Genomic DNA, 17,022 nt, shown 5'->3' on the forward strand with positions numbered 1-17,022 from the left:
GTCAATCCGTGGGATTAGGATCTAGAATTGGCAGATCCATCCTTTGTATATTATGAAGAATCACAAATATGCTCGAGATGGTCAATGATCTTGGTCTAGTCATTGTTGATATTGACCTGACGAGGTAGTGGACATGAATGAGGCTGAGATATTGCGAAGGTTTCTCTTACATATGGTGGTCTTGGCGTTTGACTACAGTCCATCAACCCACCCTGCCAAGCATATGGAAATGTATATCCGAGCAACACCCTTGGGGATTCTATTGGATTTGCTATCATAACAATTTTATCGGATGAAAATTTGGGCGATGGTGATAACCGTCAATCCGCCAGTGGCCTAATATTATGAATGCTGTTACAGGTATTTTCATTGGCTGGCTAACGAAGTTAGCGATTCATGTAGGTTCGAAGATTTGAGGGATGTGGGGACGGGAAAGCACAATGTTGTTGCAATTCCAGTGACGGAAGATATCAACAAGGCGCGCATGCATTTCCCTCCCCATATATAAGCTATGGGCTCTGCTGATGGCAAATTCACATTCTTTTGAATACAGAGCATAACTTTTGGTCTAGAGCCGCATTTCATCATCCATGATTCGAGCTTGCTGGAGGACAGAAGCAGTCGCTGAACGGCGCTTAGCAACAAAAGGTGAGCTGCTTCAAGCTGCCTGCGGGAGGCTTCTGTATAAATTTGAATGTACAGATTTAACGGGACAATACTTGCGCGCCAGCGGAATGAAAAACCACCGGTTCTCGGAGTCAAACAGCATGGAGGTCATGGCGAAGACTTGGGCTTGGTCGTAGCACGGTCCACTGCGAGGAGGCGTACACACGCACACACGCACACAGCAGCAGGCTCTGGTTTGAGAGATAAGAGGGAACCTTCGGGTTTGGTGGCATTGAGGAGGGCCCTTAGCTTGTGCGGTGTAAGCAGAAGTTCTCCCGCCGGCTTCGGCGTTGAATTCCACAACTTCCGAGGCGGGGGAACAAATTTCCCGAGGTCACTATGACGCAACCGGTTGTCCACCCCACTTAGTCAGGAACGTCAACATGGAATATCAAAACATCGACATTTAATACCACCGAACACAGGCAAACGCGAAAACCCCTTATTATTTTTGCGCTTTACCAGTTGCTTATTCACCCTTTTCATGAGGCCACAGCCATTCCTGACTCTCTTCCGAATTCCTTTACCCAGAGCTCAATCACGATTACCCAAGTCCTATTCATATTACACTCCACTAAGAGGAGCTCGATTTTCCCATTGCGCCGCCGATATGTCGCAATATAGCAAGGCCTGCTGCTCGTAAGTAAATCGATAACACGTATCCATTGGACTTGCGTATATATGTTGGCTGATTACGTGGTGATCTATAGCATTCCTCCCGTTGTCTCGAAAGGGTATGAGGAGAAGGGCAAGTATATCACCTTGAATGGCATGAAAACATGTAAGTGTCTTGTTTTGCGAGAACCTATATCCTCCTGTGGACCAACCTGAGTCCCCTGCTCTCATTCAGTCTTCATATTGATAGTGTGGTCACAGATGTCACTGGCCCAGAAGATGCCACAGAGGCCATCTGTATTATTTTCGGTAATTAAAACCCCGCCATGAACCGCAATCCCACCCTTCCCCCAAATTAACGGCCTCAAACTCCCTAGATATCTTTGGCTTCTTCCCACAAACTATCCAGGGCGCCGATATAATGGCTACCTCTGACCCGAACCGCAAGTACCGCATTTTCATGGCTGATTTCTTCGACGGAAGCCCAGCAGATATATCTTGGTATCCACCCACCACAGAAGAACACAAGAAGAACTTGGCCAACTTCTTCAAAACTAAAGCCGCCGTACCAGGGACACTCTCAAGAATCCCAGGCGTTATCGAAGAAGCCAACAAACTTGCCGAGGGAGGGAAATTCAAAGCCTGGGCTATCCTTGGATACTGTTGGGGTGGGAAGATTGCCACTCTGGCTTCGACGCAAGGTACACTTTTTAAGGCGGCTGTCCAATGCCACCCCGCTATGCTTGACGCAAAGGATGCTCCCAATGTCACTATCCCAATGGCGCTGTTGGCCTCCATGGACGAGGACGTCAACGAGGTCAAGGCTTTTGAGGATAACCTGAAGGTTTCCAAGTATGTCAAGACGTGGGATAAGCAGATCCACGGCTGGATGGCGGCGAGAGGGGATTTGGAGAACCAAGAGGTTCGCAAGGAGTATGAAAATGGATATAAGGCGGTGCTGGGTTTCCTTAATGAGCATATGTAGGTTACCTGGTTTTTGAACAATAACTGGATTTTATAGACAGGATATTTGTTGTTTTCACCCTGAAAAGAGGGAGGAATGCCAATAATTTCACCCCCCATAATTTGAATGTAAAAAAGTTGGGGTGGGGACGGGGGATGGAAAAAGGAGAGAAAGAATACCAGGGGAAGAAAAAGAATAATATTGAATGAAAAAGCTATTGGAAAAGTGATATAACAGCTAATTCAAAACGTCAGTTTGTTGGTCCACAGAAGCAACTCGACATCTAAGATCTAAAAATATTAACCCTAACCCTAAATTCCTTTTTCTACCTGGTTTTCGATATCGAGATTCCGGTTAGAAGGTATAATAAAGTTAACGAAATGGAAATATAAGGAGAAACTAGTTCTGCGTATGTTAAAAGAAATGGATTTTCCCATTGTATTGAAATTTTGACTTCCAGCACCTGTTTTTATTTTGTTCTTTTGCTTCTTCTGTTCCACCTACTCGATTATCGCTCTGTGCTCCCCAGGTTTACTTTCTCCCTATTCCATTGTTGTGAGATTTTGTTTCATTTTTGATTCTTAAGTGGAATAGCTATGATTCGGCGGATTTTTGTCGAAGGGTCCGAAAACCCCTGTTAAAATGTAATGTAATGGTCATAACTTCCCATTTTTCAGACAACGTTTGTATGTTATTCTGCCCTCCTCTTCGGAGCTAAGAGGACAATTGAATACGAGTGGATGACCTCAATTTCGAGCTTCCTGAGCTGCAGAAAACATAAATAAGTTAAACTGGAAAAGTGGACTTGCGATCCTGTTAAAGTTGCAGGACTGTGACTGATGGATATGTACTGTACCAGCTACTGCAGATAAGCTAGACATATCAATCCCCTCCTCCCAACAAGAAACAATAAATAGAGAAAAAAACAACAAAGTAGTTGAACAGAGCAAATGGCAAGGGTGCTGATGACTGCAAATCACTATCGTCCTAAGCTTTCCCACAGAGTTTTGGCTGTTGCTCGGGGCCGATGTTGTCACTCATTTCAACCCCGGCAGACATCTAAATGGCTATCTCGTAGCTTGGAAAATTAAAAGGAGAGGACTCTGGCTTGAACTTCGGCGACAGATAAGATCTACCCATCAATCAGCCAAGAAATACAACAAGGACATTAAATGCATTTCCCCACCGTAGGGCCTCCAAGTGCACAGGTACCCTGATTGTGCAGGGGTTTTCTGTGAAAAGTACCTCAGGTAGTCAATACCTGGACAATTCACAATTCAAATCAAAGCCCTTAGAAATCATGCTCAATGATTTTCAAATTGTCTGCTCCCCCTGTCCTGTGCGGCCAGTAGGCGTTTCCCATGCTCAAGTAACATATCACTGGCTCGCTTGAACCAGCCAGTTACATGGCCTTGTTAGCCAACCCAACAGCCGGTTACTCCCTCAGGGCAGGGTTCAACGTTTTTCTACCGGGGTGGAAGTCTCTTGCATGAGGCCGAGTCTGCTTTTTTCTTGCTTGCTCCGCGTCTCGCAAAACTTGGAAGGCTGCATGGTGCATGTTGCACGTTTCCCTGTATGGTTAGTTCAGGATTATCGAATGATGTATCGCTATATCCTTTCTGCTGAGGGTAAAATGTAGTCAGGATAGAAAATCCATGGAGCGTTCGATTGGGCCACGGGCAAAATGCAGGCTTTCAAATTGAACTGGGATGGTACCACAATAGAATTAAAAGACCTAGAGCACACTTAGGGGTAAGCGTGGAATGTGTATTTTGCGATGAGAAATCATGAGATATACCACGGTCGCTCTTGTGAAAATTTTCAACATGATAATGTACGCTGTTGAGCGAGTTATCCCGAGTCGTCCATCCTAGGTCATCAAATTATGGTGATTCTTCTCCAAAAGATACTTCCATCTTGCTTAGAAACATCGAGGCATTGTTCAGCAAAGGTACCAGTCAAGCTTTGTTACCAAAGGGAATGTCCTGGTAATTGGTGTATTCTTTGGTCTGATGCATTTTATTTGGGATACGCATTTGCGTTGTTGATAGTGAATTATACACTACTTATGGGTAAACTGACATAAGATTTTCTTGAGTTGGTTGCTTGCTAGTTAATGTGATATCATGGTAAGTGTGCAGATGGATAGAATGGTATGAAAATATAGGTGCAGTCAGCGGGAGGCCTTTGTTTTGATTATAACATAATTCCCGGATGACGCTCTGGCCTTTCCATTTGCATGCCGTAGGTCGATAAATTTGAACGATACGGATTCATCCGTTTCGCCATGGTCATTGGAAGCAAAACCCCAGTCCATTGTTATGCAAACAACGCAGACATATGCTGAGGTTCTGCCAAAGGCACAAATAATTGTCTCGATTTCTCAACTGGGTGCAGATAGCTAGGGGCGGAATGCTGCGGTTGGCATGTATGCGTATCCTTCGGATTCTATAAATGTCGGGATTGACGTTAGCGATGGTTCGCCGGAGATTTAACAACTTTCCCGATATGTATACCTACTGCACCTTCTGCAAGGAATTCTAGAAAGCAGCTCTCGTTGGCGCACGACTGCGCTGGTTCGGAATGTGCCGTCGTCCATGATATTGTCGGATGCTGGTAAAAATACCCGGCTCCCTCATATTTTCTTCTGTGAAATGCATAAATATTTTTTGGTTTTCATTCCAGCTTTGGCCAATGTTAGTTATCCTTGATTGGCGCCAAAGGTATGTTTTAAAAACAGAGTTCGGGATATGCTCGGTCTCCTTTCTTTCACGAGTATGTTGGATAACAATTGAACAATAATAATATGATTTCCGTTCACAAAAATGAAGCAGGAACAGAACACAAAGCGCCAGATTCAGGAGCTCCATCACTGAGGCTGGAGCTGCTTTCGTTTGCTTTTAGCGCGGTTTTGGCTTTCTTTGGCTTACGTTGCCAGCAGGGTGGATACAGTGCCCCATGCCTCAAACTGGTGGAGAAGGACATTGCATGCGACTAAAGCAAGGCTCTGATCCTTAATTAAACCTTCAACATCCATGGATGGTGTGCGGAGGTTGGCATGGCGGTCAAGCCCTGCCCAACGACGTTTTTTGGTTGCTGTTCGGCCATAGCCACATAACATAGACTGGTCGTAACCTGTTGTCTTTCGGAATTTCTCCTGCTTGAGCAGACACAGGATGATAGGAAGTCATTAAACTATAGAATGGAATTCTCGTCCAGCCCATGAAAATATAAACTTTCATGTCAGGAATCGAGCCGTTGGTGAATCCGCGCTACTAAATTATGCGTTGGATTGAAAAGAAAAAGCAATGAGCTGGGTCGAAATACCTCGTCATAAACGTATTTTGGAATTTTTCCAATCGGGGTTTTCCTTTGACGTGAATGCCAAAGAATGGGTAACTGGACTTGGGACTGTTGGCTTCGTCCACCCCTTTCTTCACATCACCCTCAGGTGGAGGGTACGCTGTAGAGTGTAACTCTGTGCTGTGCATTTTCCTCTCCAGACTGGAGTGAGTATTGTGCCTCATTGGCCAATTTTCCTAAAGTTTTGGGGCGTGCGAGTTCCCCAAACTTGGGGGTTGGAGTTTGTGGCTTGACGCTAAAGTTCTACCAGGGACGCTAGGATATGATGGAATGTTGCCAACTTGCTGTGAATGTGAGCTTCACGTCCTCAAATGAAGTTAATCTCTGGTCGACACCATTCCGCGATCCATTGGCCGTGGGTTGAAGCTGCAAATACCATGCATGTCCGCGAAGAATGTATTAGAAAGAGTTGCAAGAATATCAAAATATTTGCAACCCCGTCACGTATCGCGTAGCTCCAGTTCTCAAGCATGTGGTCATGCAAGGGCCATTTTAATAGGTTTACGACTCAGTGAGCCCCCGTTATCGGTGAATTCCTTGGAGTGGATGCAGCCTCTGTAGTTGGGCCAAATTTGTCGCCTGCTTCGATGAGCGGAACCCGTCCTAAAACAAATCTGCCCTTAAAAACCCTGCGAATTGTGTGCGCGCTATGCTGCGTATGGATGATAACAATGGAGACAGTTTGTTGGAAGCGAATTGAATTGGCTTGCTCGAGTCGATCATCCGGCTAAGTCTGTTCCAGAGTCACTGGCATTTGACGTATGGACGAAGCCATCTTTTCGGGGGAAGGCCAGCGTCTTGGATCGTCTTTTAGTGGAAGCCGGAGCAACTGATGCACGTTATATATCTCCATTTTGGGGTTGTGAGGAGGTCCTTGATATCCTCCCTCCGCAACCTCCGTGCATAACGGCATCGTAGTGATGACAGCGGGGCAAGTGATTGGTGCAGTGTTGCAAATTTTGTTTCACAAATCGCCTGTGGGCTTTTTGCACTTTGCCATATCTTGCTCTGGGCCAAATGCGCAAGCAAAATAACTTCCCTAGGCATGCCACTGGCGGGTCCACCACGCTTCGGGCGCTTGTGATTTTTGCACTTGGTGCGTTCTGGTCTTGTAACATGGATACATCCAGTTCCACCACGGACGTCCAAAGTCTGATAGGACGTCGGCAACGCGCGCGCGGTCAGCAATTGGCCCGTATCCAACTTTGTGGTCATGGATTGAGTTTGATTGTCATATGAGATCTGTTTTCCGGAATTTCAAAATTTTACTAACACGCAATTTCGCTTGACTGAGAAATTAGTCGAATCCATGCTCTGAGTTGCGGGAACAATAATGGAGACGCGCTGCTCCGACATCGAAATAACCACCTCCACAGCCACCTCCCAGCCTTCCAGCATGATCCATCTGCCGCTTCTTCCAAATAACGGCTGTTCTGATGCTTTTGGACCGGAAGGCAGCTGTTGCTAGGGTCCTACAGCGAACTGTGTCTGACCCAGCTTCGGAGCCCATCAACCCACGCGCTGGTGGATTTGCCCAACCCCTGCCCACCACCGCCCTACTCCACCAAAGCAACAAGTGATTCAGAGCAGGAATTGCACAGGTTGTTTGGACTTGCGCTGGCTAGGGTACCGAATCGTCGTAATCGACCAGGTTCCTGCGTTTGGACCGGGCACCTGTCAAATACGACAACGCCCTCAGGTGTCGTTTTTTATTGAAATTTAAAGAGGAAAATCCCCAATCGCTTGCATAACGGTACAGAGTACAAAACCCGTCTATTCTTTTGCCTACGATTTCTCGTGGAAGCATTCTCAGGATCTCGAGTGTCCTTCTCTCCCGCTGACGAATCGGACACTTTAACCCAGGACCACTGCTATTTCCACGAAAGTTCTCTGGCCCCTCAACAGCTGTCCACAACTATCTTACCACTTTGGGGCTATCCAAGCATCTCCACTCCTGCAAATAAAATCTGCAAGATTGGTGATCGGCCTTCCCCCTCTTTCTCATTAAGCTGGCTAGACCTCCTGGATCAATGGCTTCGTCCGTTTGAGATTCGAAGAATCAACGAGGATACAGAAGAAAGGAGATAAAAGGAGGGAATAGGAAACGGAAAAAAAAAAAAAAAAAAAAAAAAAAAAAAAAAAGAGGAAAGGAGAGCAAAGAATGCTCTTTTCATCTCAGTGAGTATTCCATGTCTCGTAGTGTATTATATAATTCACTACAATTCTTGTTCGTCTCTCTCTCCTTGGTTCTCTTGCCGTTAGCTGGCTTTGCTTGTAGGTAGTGCCCGGTTTCACAACTTTTTGTGGGGAGTTGGTTATCCGCAGCAGAACAGCTTCGTGGATACTCCTTCCGGTGGCTTGAGAATTGACCCCATCTCTTCTTCTCTGGCTGCGGACTTAAGTTTGGTTCTTAACGTGGTAGCTCCTCTTTTATGCACAAGCAGAAAAGTCCTGGGTGTTTCACCCCTCGATTAGCTTCGCTGAATTCTTACCTTGCTCGCTCTTGATGAGGTTTTTACTTCGTATGCTCCTGGATCCCATTGACCTTCCCCTCAATTTGCTCGAAGGATCTCTCATATATTTTCCATCTGTTCTTTTTTCTGTGCTCTGTTGATATCCTTGCCTCCTAGAGTGATCTCGAAAACCCTGTTGTCACGATCCCCGCCACAACTTCTCCAAGCATCCCATACCTCGTTATATCATCCGCGGGGTAAAGACGCCATAGTGGTTAGATGTATCGGGCATTTTACGCATTCATTGCTCACAGTCGCGCATTGCCATTGCCTGAGAATCTCGCTGTGGCGCCATCCTGTGGCGCGTAGAAAGGCGGGCTTTATACTTCTTGGGGATGGCATTAGACCCTAGTCAGCACTCAAATACCTTTCTCCCTCATCGCATATAGCCATCGAGTTCGCAGTCCGTCAACAATTTCCGGAATGAATTGATGGACTACAACATTCATGATACAACTGGGCCGCATCAACCTGGAGAACTATGTATGGAGATGTCCAACGATCAACAACTCAAAGAAACCCGTCAGGACTTGACCATGGATCCCGCCGTGGGATCAGCCGCTGACAAAAAGCGGAATAAACTGGGCTACCATAGAACATCGGTCGCATGTGGTAAGCCGTTCGTTCAGCATATATCTGGGAGGGTTCGATTATAAGCGCACTAAGACGTCGACATCATTCCTCGGCTTCCTGTTGTTTCTCTCTCTTGATTTTGATCCTCATTCTGGGTTTCTAACCGGTGTGAGTACAGTACATTGTAGGAAAAGGAAAATCCGATGCTTACTTGCCTCCGACGATACGCGATGCGAAAACTGTATTCGGTTGAAGAAAGAGTGCCATTTTTTCCCGGTGGATCAGCAACCGCCCATGGAAACAAAGCGGTCTCGCTCAGGGTCAAAAACTGGGGCCACATCAACAGAAGCGTCAATAACTTCGTCACCGCCAGCGCTGGGGGGTGGAGGAATAGTAGACCAGAGCGATTCGTACTTCCAGTACGCACCAATGCCGATGAACTCGGGACAGGATATTTCCCCGTTCGAGCCCGCGCCTTTCGCGACGAACCCCATGCCGAATTTCAGTCCAGGTTTGTCCGCGCACGTTTGGTGCCTTTGTTAAACCAGTGACTGACTGTTCGGTAGGTCCTCTAAGCTCACACGAGTTAACCACTGTTCAACCTTTAAACCAACCCGAAGCGTGGGACAACGCGTCGTATTTTGATCAAAACTTCCCCAGCGTAATGGCGAAGTCCCAAATGACGACCCCAACGACTACTCTTTGGAATCATGCCCCAACATCAGTAGCACCTCTTTCCACAGACCCATCCATTCCCGGAACTCCCATCACTCCCGGTATTCTTCCATCCACTGGTGACCCAACAGCATTCGGCATGCCCGATAACTCTGTTTGGGGCACGCAGCCGACGAGATCAGCAACTCTCGCCGCAGGAAATCTCGCACAGTACCAACACCCGTATCAGCAACCAATGCCACCAGAATTTAAACGGCGAATGACAGCTCCGGTGGATACGTATGGCCACCCAGCGAATAGCTCAATGTCAGAATTGCACTCGTCGACGGTTCCTGTTTCTTATACCCAAACGCAATCGTCAGCAGCCTATGCCTCGTGGGACGCATACCAAAGACAACCAACTGTGCCTGGTAACCTCAATCAACCTGTTATTGGATCAACTCCCGATGGGTTGGGGGGATGGTATCCAGCGGACCCACAGCAATACCCAGTAATGAAACAGGAGGATTATCACAATCCATGAACCTTTCCTGAATAGAACGTTGTCTGGTATCGTACGAAAAGACGGACGTGGAGATCTCAAAGGAACCGGATCCTCACCTTGCAAAACTAATTGTCATGAAATTGACCGCTTGGCTTCCCAGGTTAGCCAAAATCCGGGGAGAGGAGACGGGATTCTTTCCCTCCTCTTGATATCTGTATATACTTGAATTTGCCGAAACCACGCCACTTTGTTAACGTCTCCACTTTCTATAATCGGTTTTGGAATACTCCGGAATACTCCAGTATCCGGCACAGCAGAAGGGAATACCCTTACGGAGAAAGGGAAGCAGAATATAAATTTCTAACTCTGTAGTGGTTAAAAGTTCCGTCTTTTCCATTGTCGCTTTTCTGGTCCTTGATGCTAGTACCATCGACGAGTGATAAGAGGGAATCTCCACAATTAGGGTTTTTATCTCCCAGGTGGACTCCACATTTCTTTTCTCTTTTACAATCCGCTTCACTGGCCGATTTTTACAATGTGTGAGCTCTTTCAACTCGGTTCCAGCAATTTCAGCCTTGATGACGAACATTATTGACCTTTCGGACCATTTATCTTTCAATTTCTTACACTTGAGTTTTAATTTTTTACTTTAAATTTGGTTCCCTTGCTTTTTATGGCAATTGCGAATCAAAAGCAGTGTGGCACGGGTGCCTCCCGAGATATTCCTTCCGAGCAATACTTTTTCACGTCCTTGCATACCCCTATGTCCTTGTTTGCAACATCCTTACGCTTCTGCCCCCCTCTCCGCAGAAGCCAGGAAGCAATTCTATTCATTATTTACCCGCTATCTTCGCCGTTCTTGCTGGCATTCCTTCTAACATACATGCCTATCTGGGCTCTATCTGTGGGTTGGTTGGGAAGCACTAAACTATTCTGACTGGTTCCCTATTCCCCTCGACGTTTTCTAGTTTTAATGGCGTTTTATCTCGTTTGTTTTCTTTTTGAAATCGATCAATCGTCCCCCTTCCACCAATTGCCACTCTGATGGCGTTGTCAAGCCTCGGTTACTTTTTACAGAACCCAGCTGGAAATACCGCCCCGTACTCCTCCGCTCCTCTACAGCGTCATGCATCCAATTCCCTATTAGAAATAACATTCCTCACATCGGCATGGTATCGTTTATTGCCTCCTGGAGAAGCAATGTTGACAGAGAGGATTTACATCCTTCCCTTCTCACCTCCTCCCAACCCTTACCGCTAACTTCTTCGCTGCCCCCATCCTTTTGATTGGACCATCCTCCCCTTCAAACAACTTCATTACTGCTTTGTATTTCCTCTCTGATCTTTCTTTGCATAGCCTTTTAGATTGACATATTCTTAGTAGATAGATATATCTAAAGAGAACGGGCGCGCTCATAACGTTATACTTACGGATGGCGAAAAAAAGTAGCGATTTTTCTCCCCCTTTCCGCTACTCGTTGTGTAGCGTGAATAAAAATGGTTGGGCTGGTTTTTATCGCTGCACACAAAATCCATTATAAACTTTTTTTTTTTTTGTTTTTAGAATAATAACAGCCGATTTTTGTCCCATAATCATAGCTTTATATATTTAAAACACTTGTTTTTTTTTTTTTTTTCCAAATTTCTTCCCTATTTTTCTTTCATCACCTGCTTTTTTGCTCATTGTTGTTTTTGATTTCACTTATTGATGTAGCTAAGCTGTCATTGACCATCATCCCATCATCCCATCATGTTGATCAACCCAACTTCATGATAAAATTACCATCCCATTATTGGATTATCAATAAAAAATTATGATTCCATTGATCAAATTCATCAATTTTTCATAAAATGTCAAAAAATGTGAAATAGTTCCATCTAACTACTCACCAGGCTGTTGTAGCAGATGTGTGTATAGTAAAAATATAAGTGGGATCACAGCTTTGAACACCAGAAATACTCTGTCAGTCACACTTTAGACTACATATGTGTAGTGTGTATGTACAGCACATTTATACACTATAGTACTCATTCTTTATTGTTGCTGTAATAGGCTGCGCAGTGTAAGTAAGGTTTTTTAAGGTTAATGTTCTACCACTATTCTCACTACACACAGACCACCTCTTACCTCCCCCATTCACTACTCATTGTTATATCAGAAGTGGGGTTTGTTTATTACTATTGCCACAATTTCTCTCACAATCCTTTGAAAATATTATGAAAATGTTTTGGGAATAGTAATTCAAAACATTGAAAACAATACAAGATATGATTGTAACTATATGACAAATTGGAAAATGGTAACAAATCAAAAGCGATATATATATAAATAATTGAAGATTCCACGAGGGAAAAAAAGTGATAAAACTCTGAGCCACATCCATGCATCATATATCATCAAATAATAAAAGAAAACGAAATCCTTAAGAACGTAAAAGAGTGTATAGATGATGGAAAGATGTAATCATATGATAAAATTAGTATATAGAAAAGAAATATGAGTGAAACAGAGGGAGACTAGACCAACAGAAAAATAAATCAAAACATTTATCTACTCTTGCAGCATCAGTAAAAGCATGAACATAGATGAATATTGGAATTCAAAGTCACCCACTGAATAGTGTATTGAAATGACTTGGAAAAAAAAAGAGTTAAAAAGCAGATTTAAAATTCAAAACCAGAAAGCCAAAATGGAGATGCGCACTTCTGTCCACTGCCCAACCAAAGGCAACAAAACAAACAAAATGAAAATGGAAGGGGCTTTAAAAAGTTAAAATAAATGAAAAGAGAGAAAGAAGAAATAAGGACGAATAAGAGGAAGGGGAATGAACAAATTTAATGAGGAATATGGTAAACAAGCGGAGGAGAGGATGTATAATGGAAAGCCCTAAGACGTAGCAAGAACGGGCAAGAGGCACAGAAAAAATAAAAATAAACATATCGAATATAAAAAGCAAACGGTTGGTTGGGCAAGTGGGAAACAGACGCGATGGTATCAGATATAGTAAATCACATTAATCCACCCTCGGCAAAATAGGACATGAAGGAAAAGAGGGTTGGAAAGAAGTGATGAGACATGAAAATGAAGATGAAGATGAGAGTAAAATAGCAAGGACGTGAAAAAGATGAGACGGAACGGTCACTAAGCGAAACCCAAACCCCCTCTCCCCCCCCTCCCCCCCTCCCCGCCTCCCCGCCTCCCCGAAAAACAAAATAAATAAAAAATAAGAATTAAATCATAACATCAATAAACAATATTTTTGAATAAAATTGAAAACTCATGATGGAGAAATGTTATTATGCCGGTGATGGGACGTGAGCGAGTGAGGAAAGAAGCAACCCGGTTGAGCTCACGGCAATGAATAGAGTTGAGACGGTGAACCAGGGCGAATCAGGGCGAATCAAAGGCCGCAATGAGTTTTTGGGTCCGTCAATTCGAAGCTATGAACCTCAGGGACTTGGAGCTTGAGTCGCTGGTGGTAGGATTTTCCCCACCGAACATTGAGCCCAAATTGAAGGATGACGCGCCCAGTAAGAATACGGGTTGGCATTGAGATAGACGGATTGACTAATTGGCGGGTGAAGCGAATGATCTTGTCCGATAGGTGAAGAGGGGAACAAATTAACGTCGGAAATAGCTTCTTCGGTCAGCAGAGGTTTTTTGGATCCCGATAGGAGGAAGCTCTTGTAAAATGCGTCATGAATTGGTAGTTGGAATAAAGATAGGCAGAAGGAGCAAATGCCACAGGGACATCACTCGGGAGGTGTTCGTGACAAACACGATCCAACAAACACAATTACTGTAAAAATAGAGTGATCTCCTCCCAAGTCACTAGGAAACGTCGAGAAAGTTAAATTTATTCATATTTTCACAACAGTCTGCTGTGATGGCGGAAAGAATACATGTCCATGAAAATCCAACTAGTCGGAGAAGGCCACCCGCGATCGAACGACTTTCCAGCTAAATATAGTAAAGGTTCACAAAATCGAGAAGTTTCACGTGAGGGGTATCCAAATTCGTTCTGGGAACGAGGTGGAAAACCTAAAGTTTAAAATCTGAGACGGTGGTTTGGGTGGAAACGAGCCCTTTCACAAACTCATAGTTAGCCATTCCCATTCCTGGCTCCCTCCTTGTTGAGCACCAGCAGCAAGACTGTGATGGGCGGGGTTGGCAGCAGCTGGTGGCTGGGTCGCAAGCGGAGCACCGGGTTTCGGTTTGTTTAATGGGGTCAACGGTTTGCTAACTCTGTCTGTCGCATTACGCATTTCTGCTTCCTGGGAGCCCTGGAATCCAGCAGGTGCTTTATCTAATCGGCGAGTACGCTTGGATGTAACCTGGACGGGTGCTCGTACCTGGGCGAGGCTGGTAGCTAACGAAGTTGACGTCGTCTTTGGGGGTGCCGCAGCGATAGGCACAACACCGGTCTTCGTCAACCCCGAGTAGCTTGAAGGAGCACATGCTGGTGTTAAACCACTATTAGGCGCTGCCGTAGAAGGGGAGTGATCCGATTCACCAGGACTTCTACTGAGCATGGCCGTTGCTGACGGTGCTTGTTGTACGGAGGTCTTCCGTGACACTTTTTTGGCGGAACGCGCTGATGCAACACCAACTGGGAGATTATTGCCGCTTCCTCGGTTGCGCTTTTTTATGATATCTGTTTTCAGTGACAATGGGCGGACAACACCATGTAGCTTTAGAAATAAGCCGCAAGCATTGCACAAGGGCTGCCCCTCAGGGTTTCTTCGCCATAAGGGTGTTGTCTGCGTGAAGCAGTTCGTACAGGTGGTGGGTACACCAGACGGCTCATTCTGTTTGATGGGCCCTGGGCTTGCAGGCCTCGAAGGGGCTGCGCTACTGAATCCCGATCTTGGAGGAGAATTCGGAGTAGTATGGGGTTGACTGCTGATGCCTTGGTGGAGGAGCTGAGCCGTGTTGGGAGTTGAAATTGTCCGAGGGATCTTTTGCCTTCTTGGATCATGGTCTCTGTTACGGATTTCACTCACTGAGGCTGCAGAACCGTGAGTGCGAGCCAAACTTCCACTGGCCCAGTCGCGCTCGGAATCTGCAATCTCTGTTCCCCCGATTGTGACATGTTTTCTATGGCCTTGGAAGCTGTTTGGCATGGAGTTAAACTGTTTAGTCATAGGCGACTCCCACTGCGAGCTCGAATTATTAGGATCAATGGCGGTATCGTCAACAGCACCACAATCGGGCTGAATTGCCATGGATCGGTCGGGGAACGGATTCCCATCCTCCTCATTATCAGAGTCCGCACCAAATGTAAACATGTTTATGACGCTTGTTAAGTTTCTGGGCTGCCCCAATGGACCAGATGAGAAGTCACCACTCGGTAGGACCCCTGTAGGATCCAGAGGCTGGTGCTGCATTGGGAAGCTTGGCGATGAAAGGTTCGAGTGGTCAGAGGTTCTAATTGCGTTGAAAATAGACTCATTGGTAGTGTGATAGATATGGCTAGACTGCGAGGATCCGGTAAAGGCTGAGGATCCGCGAAAGCTCGTTATCGAACGGTTTGTTCTGAGGTCGATCTGATTTTGCTCTAAATACATCATACGTTCGTTATCAAAGACTGGTTGCGGCGTTGAGGCGGTAGATTGATATCCAGACTGCGGTGGCGAATAGAAGTCGGTTGAGTTGAGGGACGAACCCATTGGAGTATGCGAATAAACACATTGGAAAGGCCCGCTAGCGACCAATGGAGAGTCAGAGGGGGAGAATGGGTAATGTTGTTGGAAAGGACTTGTGGAGGGAATAATCGAATTGTCACGGGGCTGAAATGTTTCTAAGCTGTAAGGGATGGCTAGAGAAGTGTGGTAGTTAAGTGGATAGGCCGAGTGATGTTGATCGAGAGTGTAGTCAGCCATATGAGCATCAAAATCCGGTTCGTGGGGTATAATGAGACCGGTAATGGGAGGCACCTGAGGAGATGCTTCAGCGGGTCGTTTCCGTGTCTGATTTCGAAAGAGACGTTAGCAGGAATCATAATTTCAAAAGCAATCAAGCGGAGCTATTTAATAGAGTACGTACGTTTCTCTCGTCAACACTAGTTTTGCGAACACGGCGCTGCACATACCCAAATTCATCATTCCGTCGATGATGTTGAGGTGGGTGGGGAAATGAAGCAGGTATGAGGTTGTCTGAAATAGGGCTTTGCTGGGATTTACATGTTTTGATCGGGATAGCGGATGCTACTGCATGACTTGACCTCGCCGCCCCTGCAGGAGAGGGCGGGGACAAACCGGAAGCGGAATCTATGGGCGATGGCGCCGTGAAGTCGTCAATATTCATTGGTTCTGATTCAGCAAAAGTGCAATTCCCATCGATAGACTGTCGAAGCCTCGCTATGCCGCTGGGGCCAGCAGCAGATTTTAATATTTGTTTGTCCTCTCTATTTTATCATCTATAGTCAGTGGCGGCACCATTTTAACGAAGTAAATGTAAGTGGGTGGGAATATAAGTCAAAAGTAAACAGAATCATGCAGGGCAGCATATTTCTTCTACGTTTGGGGAAGAACAGTATCGACACATACTGCGGAGGTTTCGAGTCATCCAAGTTGCGTGTCTTTTCAGACATATTTGCTTCATCACGCTCCCTCTTCTTCCTCAAGTTCATCGCCATCATGCGCCAGGTCAGATTTTCCACGCGCTCCTGGTTAGGCAATTGGGACTTTGTGCGGCTGTAAAGTTTCCATATCTGAGTCGCGAGTGGATCCTGCTTTTGCAATTCGTCCGTATTCTCATACCCGCCGCCGGATGTGCCATTTTTCCAGTCCGGAAACACCGATTCGCGCAGCAGTCCCCCGCCAACAACACGATCGTGGAGCGACAGTTCCTGAGGTGTGTCTTTGGCGAACCACGGCTCCCAAGAGTCATTCTGCGGTGCGGTGATTTTCCCAAGGCCCAAGGAGGGAGGAGAGGCAAGGCCGACACTGGAGTTGTCATGGAACTGAGCAGTGGAGCTAGCAGGTTGGTTTTCGGCTGGGATTAAGGAAGCAGCGGTGACAACAGTGGTGGTGGTTTCTTGTGGCGATACAGTGGATGAGGAGGTTGTGGTAGTTGACAGATCTGATCTGGACGAGAAAGCTGCCAGATAAGCTGCTGCATGGACCACACGCTTTCGTTCCTGCCCGGACGTCGATGACATGGCCGAA

At 45.8% G+C, this 17,022-nt stretch overlaps 4 protein-coding genes across 4 annotated transcripts; 2 read left to right on the forward strand and 2 right to left on the reverse strand.

Annotated features, from left to right (window-relative positions):
- Window positions 1–1,083: 1,083 nt before the first annotated feature.
- Window positions 1,084–2,266, forward strand: HCBG_02940 (dienelactone hydrolase; the record flags this gene model as incomplete). Its single annotated transcript, XM_045429989.1, has 4 exons — window positions 1,084–1,305; window positions 1,377–1,447; window positions 1,543–1,590; window positions 1,659–2,266. 4 exons carry the CDS (start codon window positions 1,277–1,279, stop codon window positions 2,264–2,266), a joined length of 756 nt encoding a protein of 251 aa, XP_045289884.1.
- A 4,152-nt stretch (window positions 2,267–6,418) lies between these two features.
- On the reverse strand, window positions 6,419–7,006 carry HCBG_02941 (uncharacterized protein; the record flags this gene model as incomplete). The annotated part of the gene is made up of 2 exons (XM_045429990.1): window positions 6,419–6,760; window positions 6,977–7,006. The coding sequence occupies 2 exons, from the start codon at window positions 7,004–7,006 to the stop codon at window positions 6,419–6,421; spliced, it is 372 nt and encodes a 123-aa protein (XP_045289885.1).
- Window positions 7,007–8,552: 1,546 nt separating this feature from the next.
- Window positions 8,553–10,213, forward strand: HCBG_02942 (uncharacterized protein; the record flags this gene model as incomplete). Its single annotated transcript, XM_045429991.1, has 3 exons — window positions 8,553–8,733; window positions 8,873–9,205; window positions 9,261–10,213. The coding sequence occupies 3 exons, from the start codon at window positions 8,553–8,555 to the stop codon at window positions 9,890–9,892; spliced, it is 1,146 nt and encodes a 381-aa protein (XP_045289886.1).
- A 3,479-nt stretch (window positions 10,214–13,692) lies between these two features.
- Window positions 13,693–17,015, reverse strand: HCBG_02943 (GATA transcriptional activator AreA; the record flags this gene model as incomplete). The annotated part of the gene is made up of 3 exons (XM_045429992.1): window positions 13,693–15,822; window positions 15,899–16,259; window positions 16,402–17,015. The coding sequence occupies 3 exons, from the start codon at window positions 17,013–17,015 to the stop codon at window positions 13,942–13,944; spliced, it is 2,856 nt and encodes a 951-aa protein (XP_045289887.1).
- Window positions 17,016–17,022: the final 7 nt, after the last annotated feature.

Source organism: Histoplasma capsulatum, assembly GCF_000150115.1.
Source record: "Histoplasma capsulatum G186AR genomic scaffold supercont2.3, whole genome shotgun sequence".
Classification (NCBI taxonomy): domain Eukaryota; kingdom Fungi; phylum Ascomycota; class Eurotiomycetes; order Onygenales; family Ajellomycetaceae; genus Histoplasma; species Histoplasma capsulatum.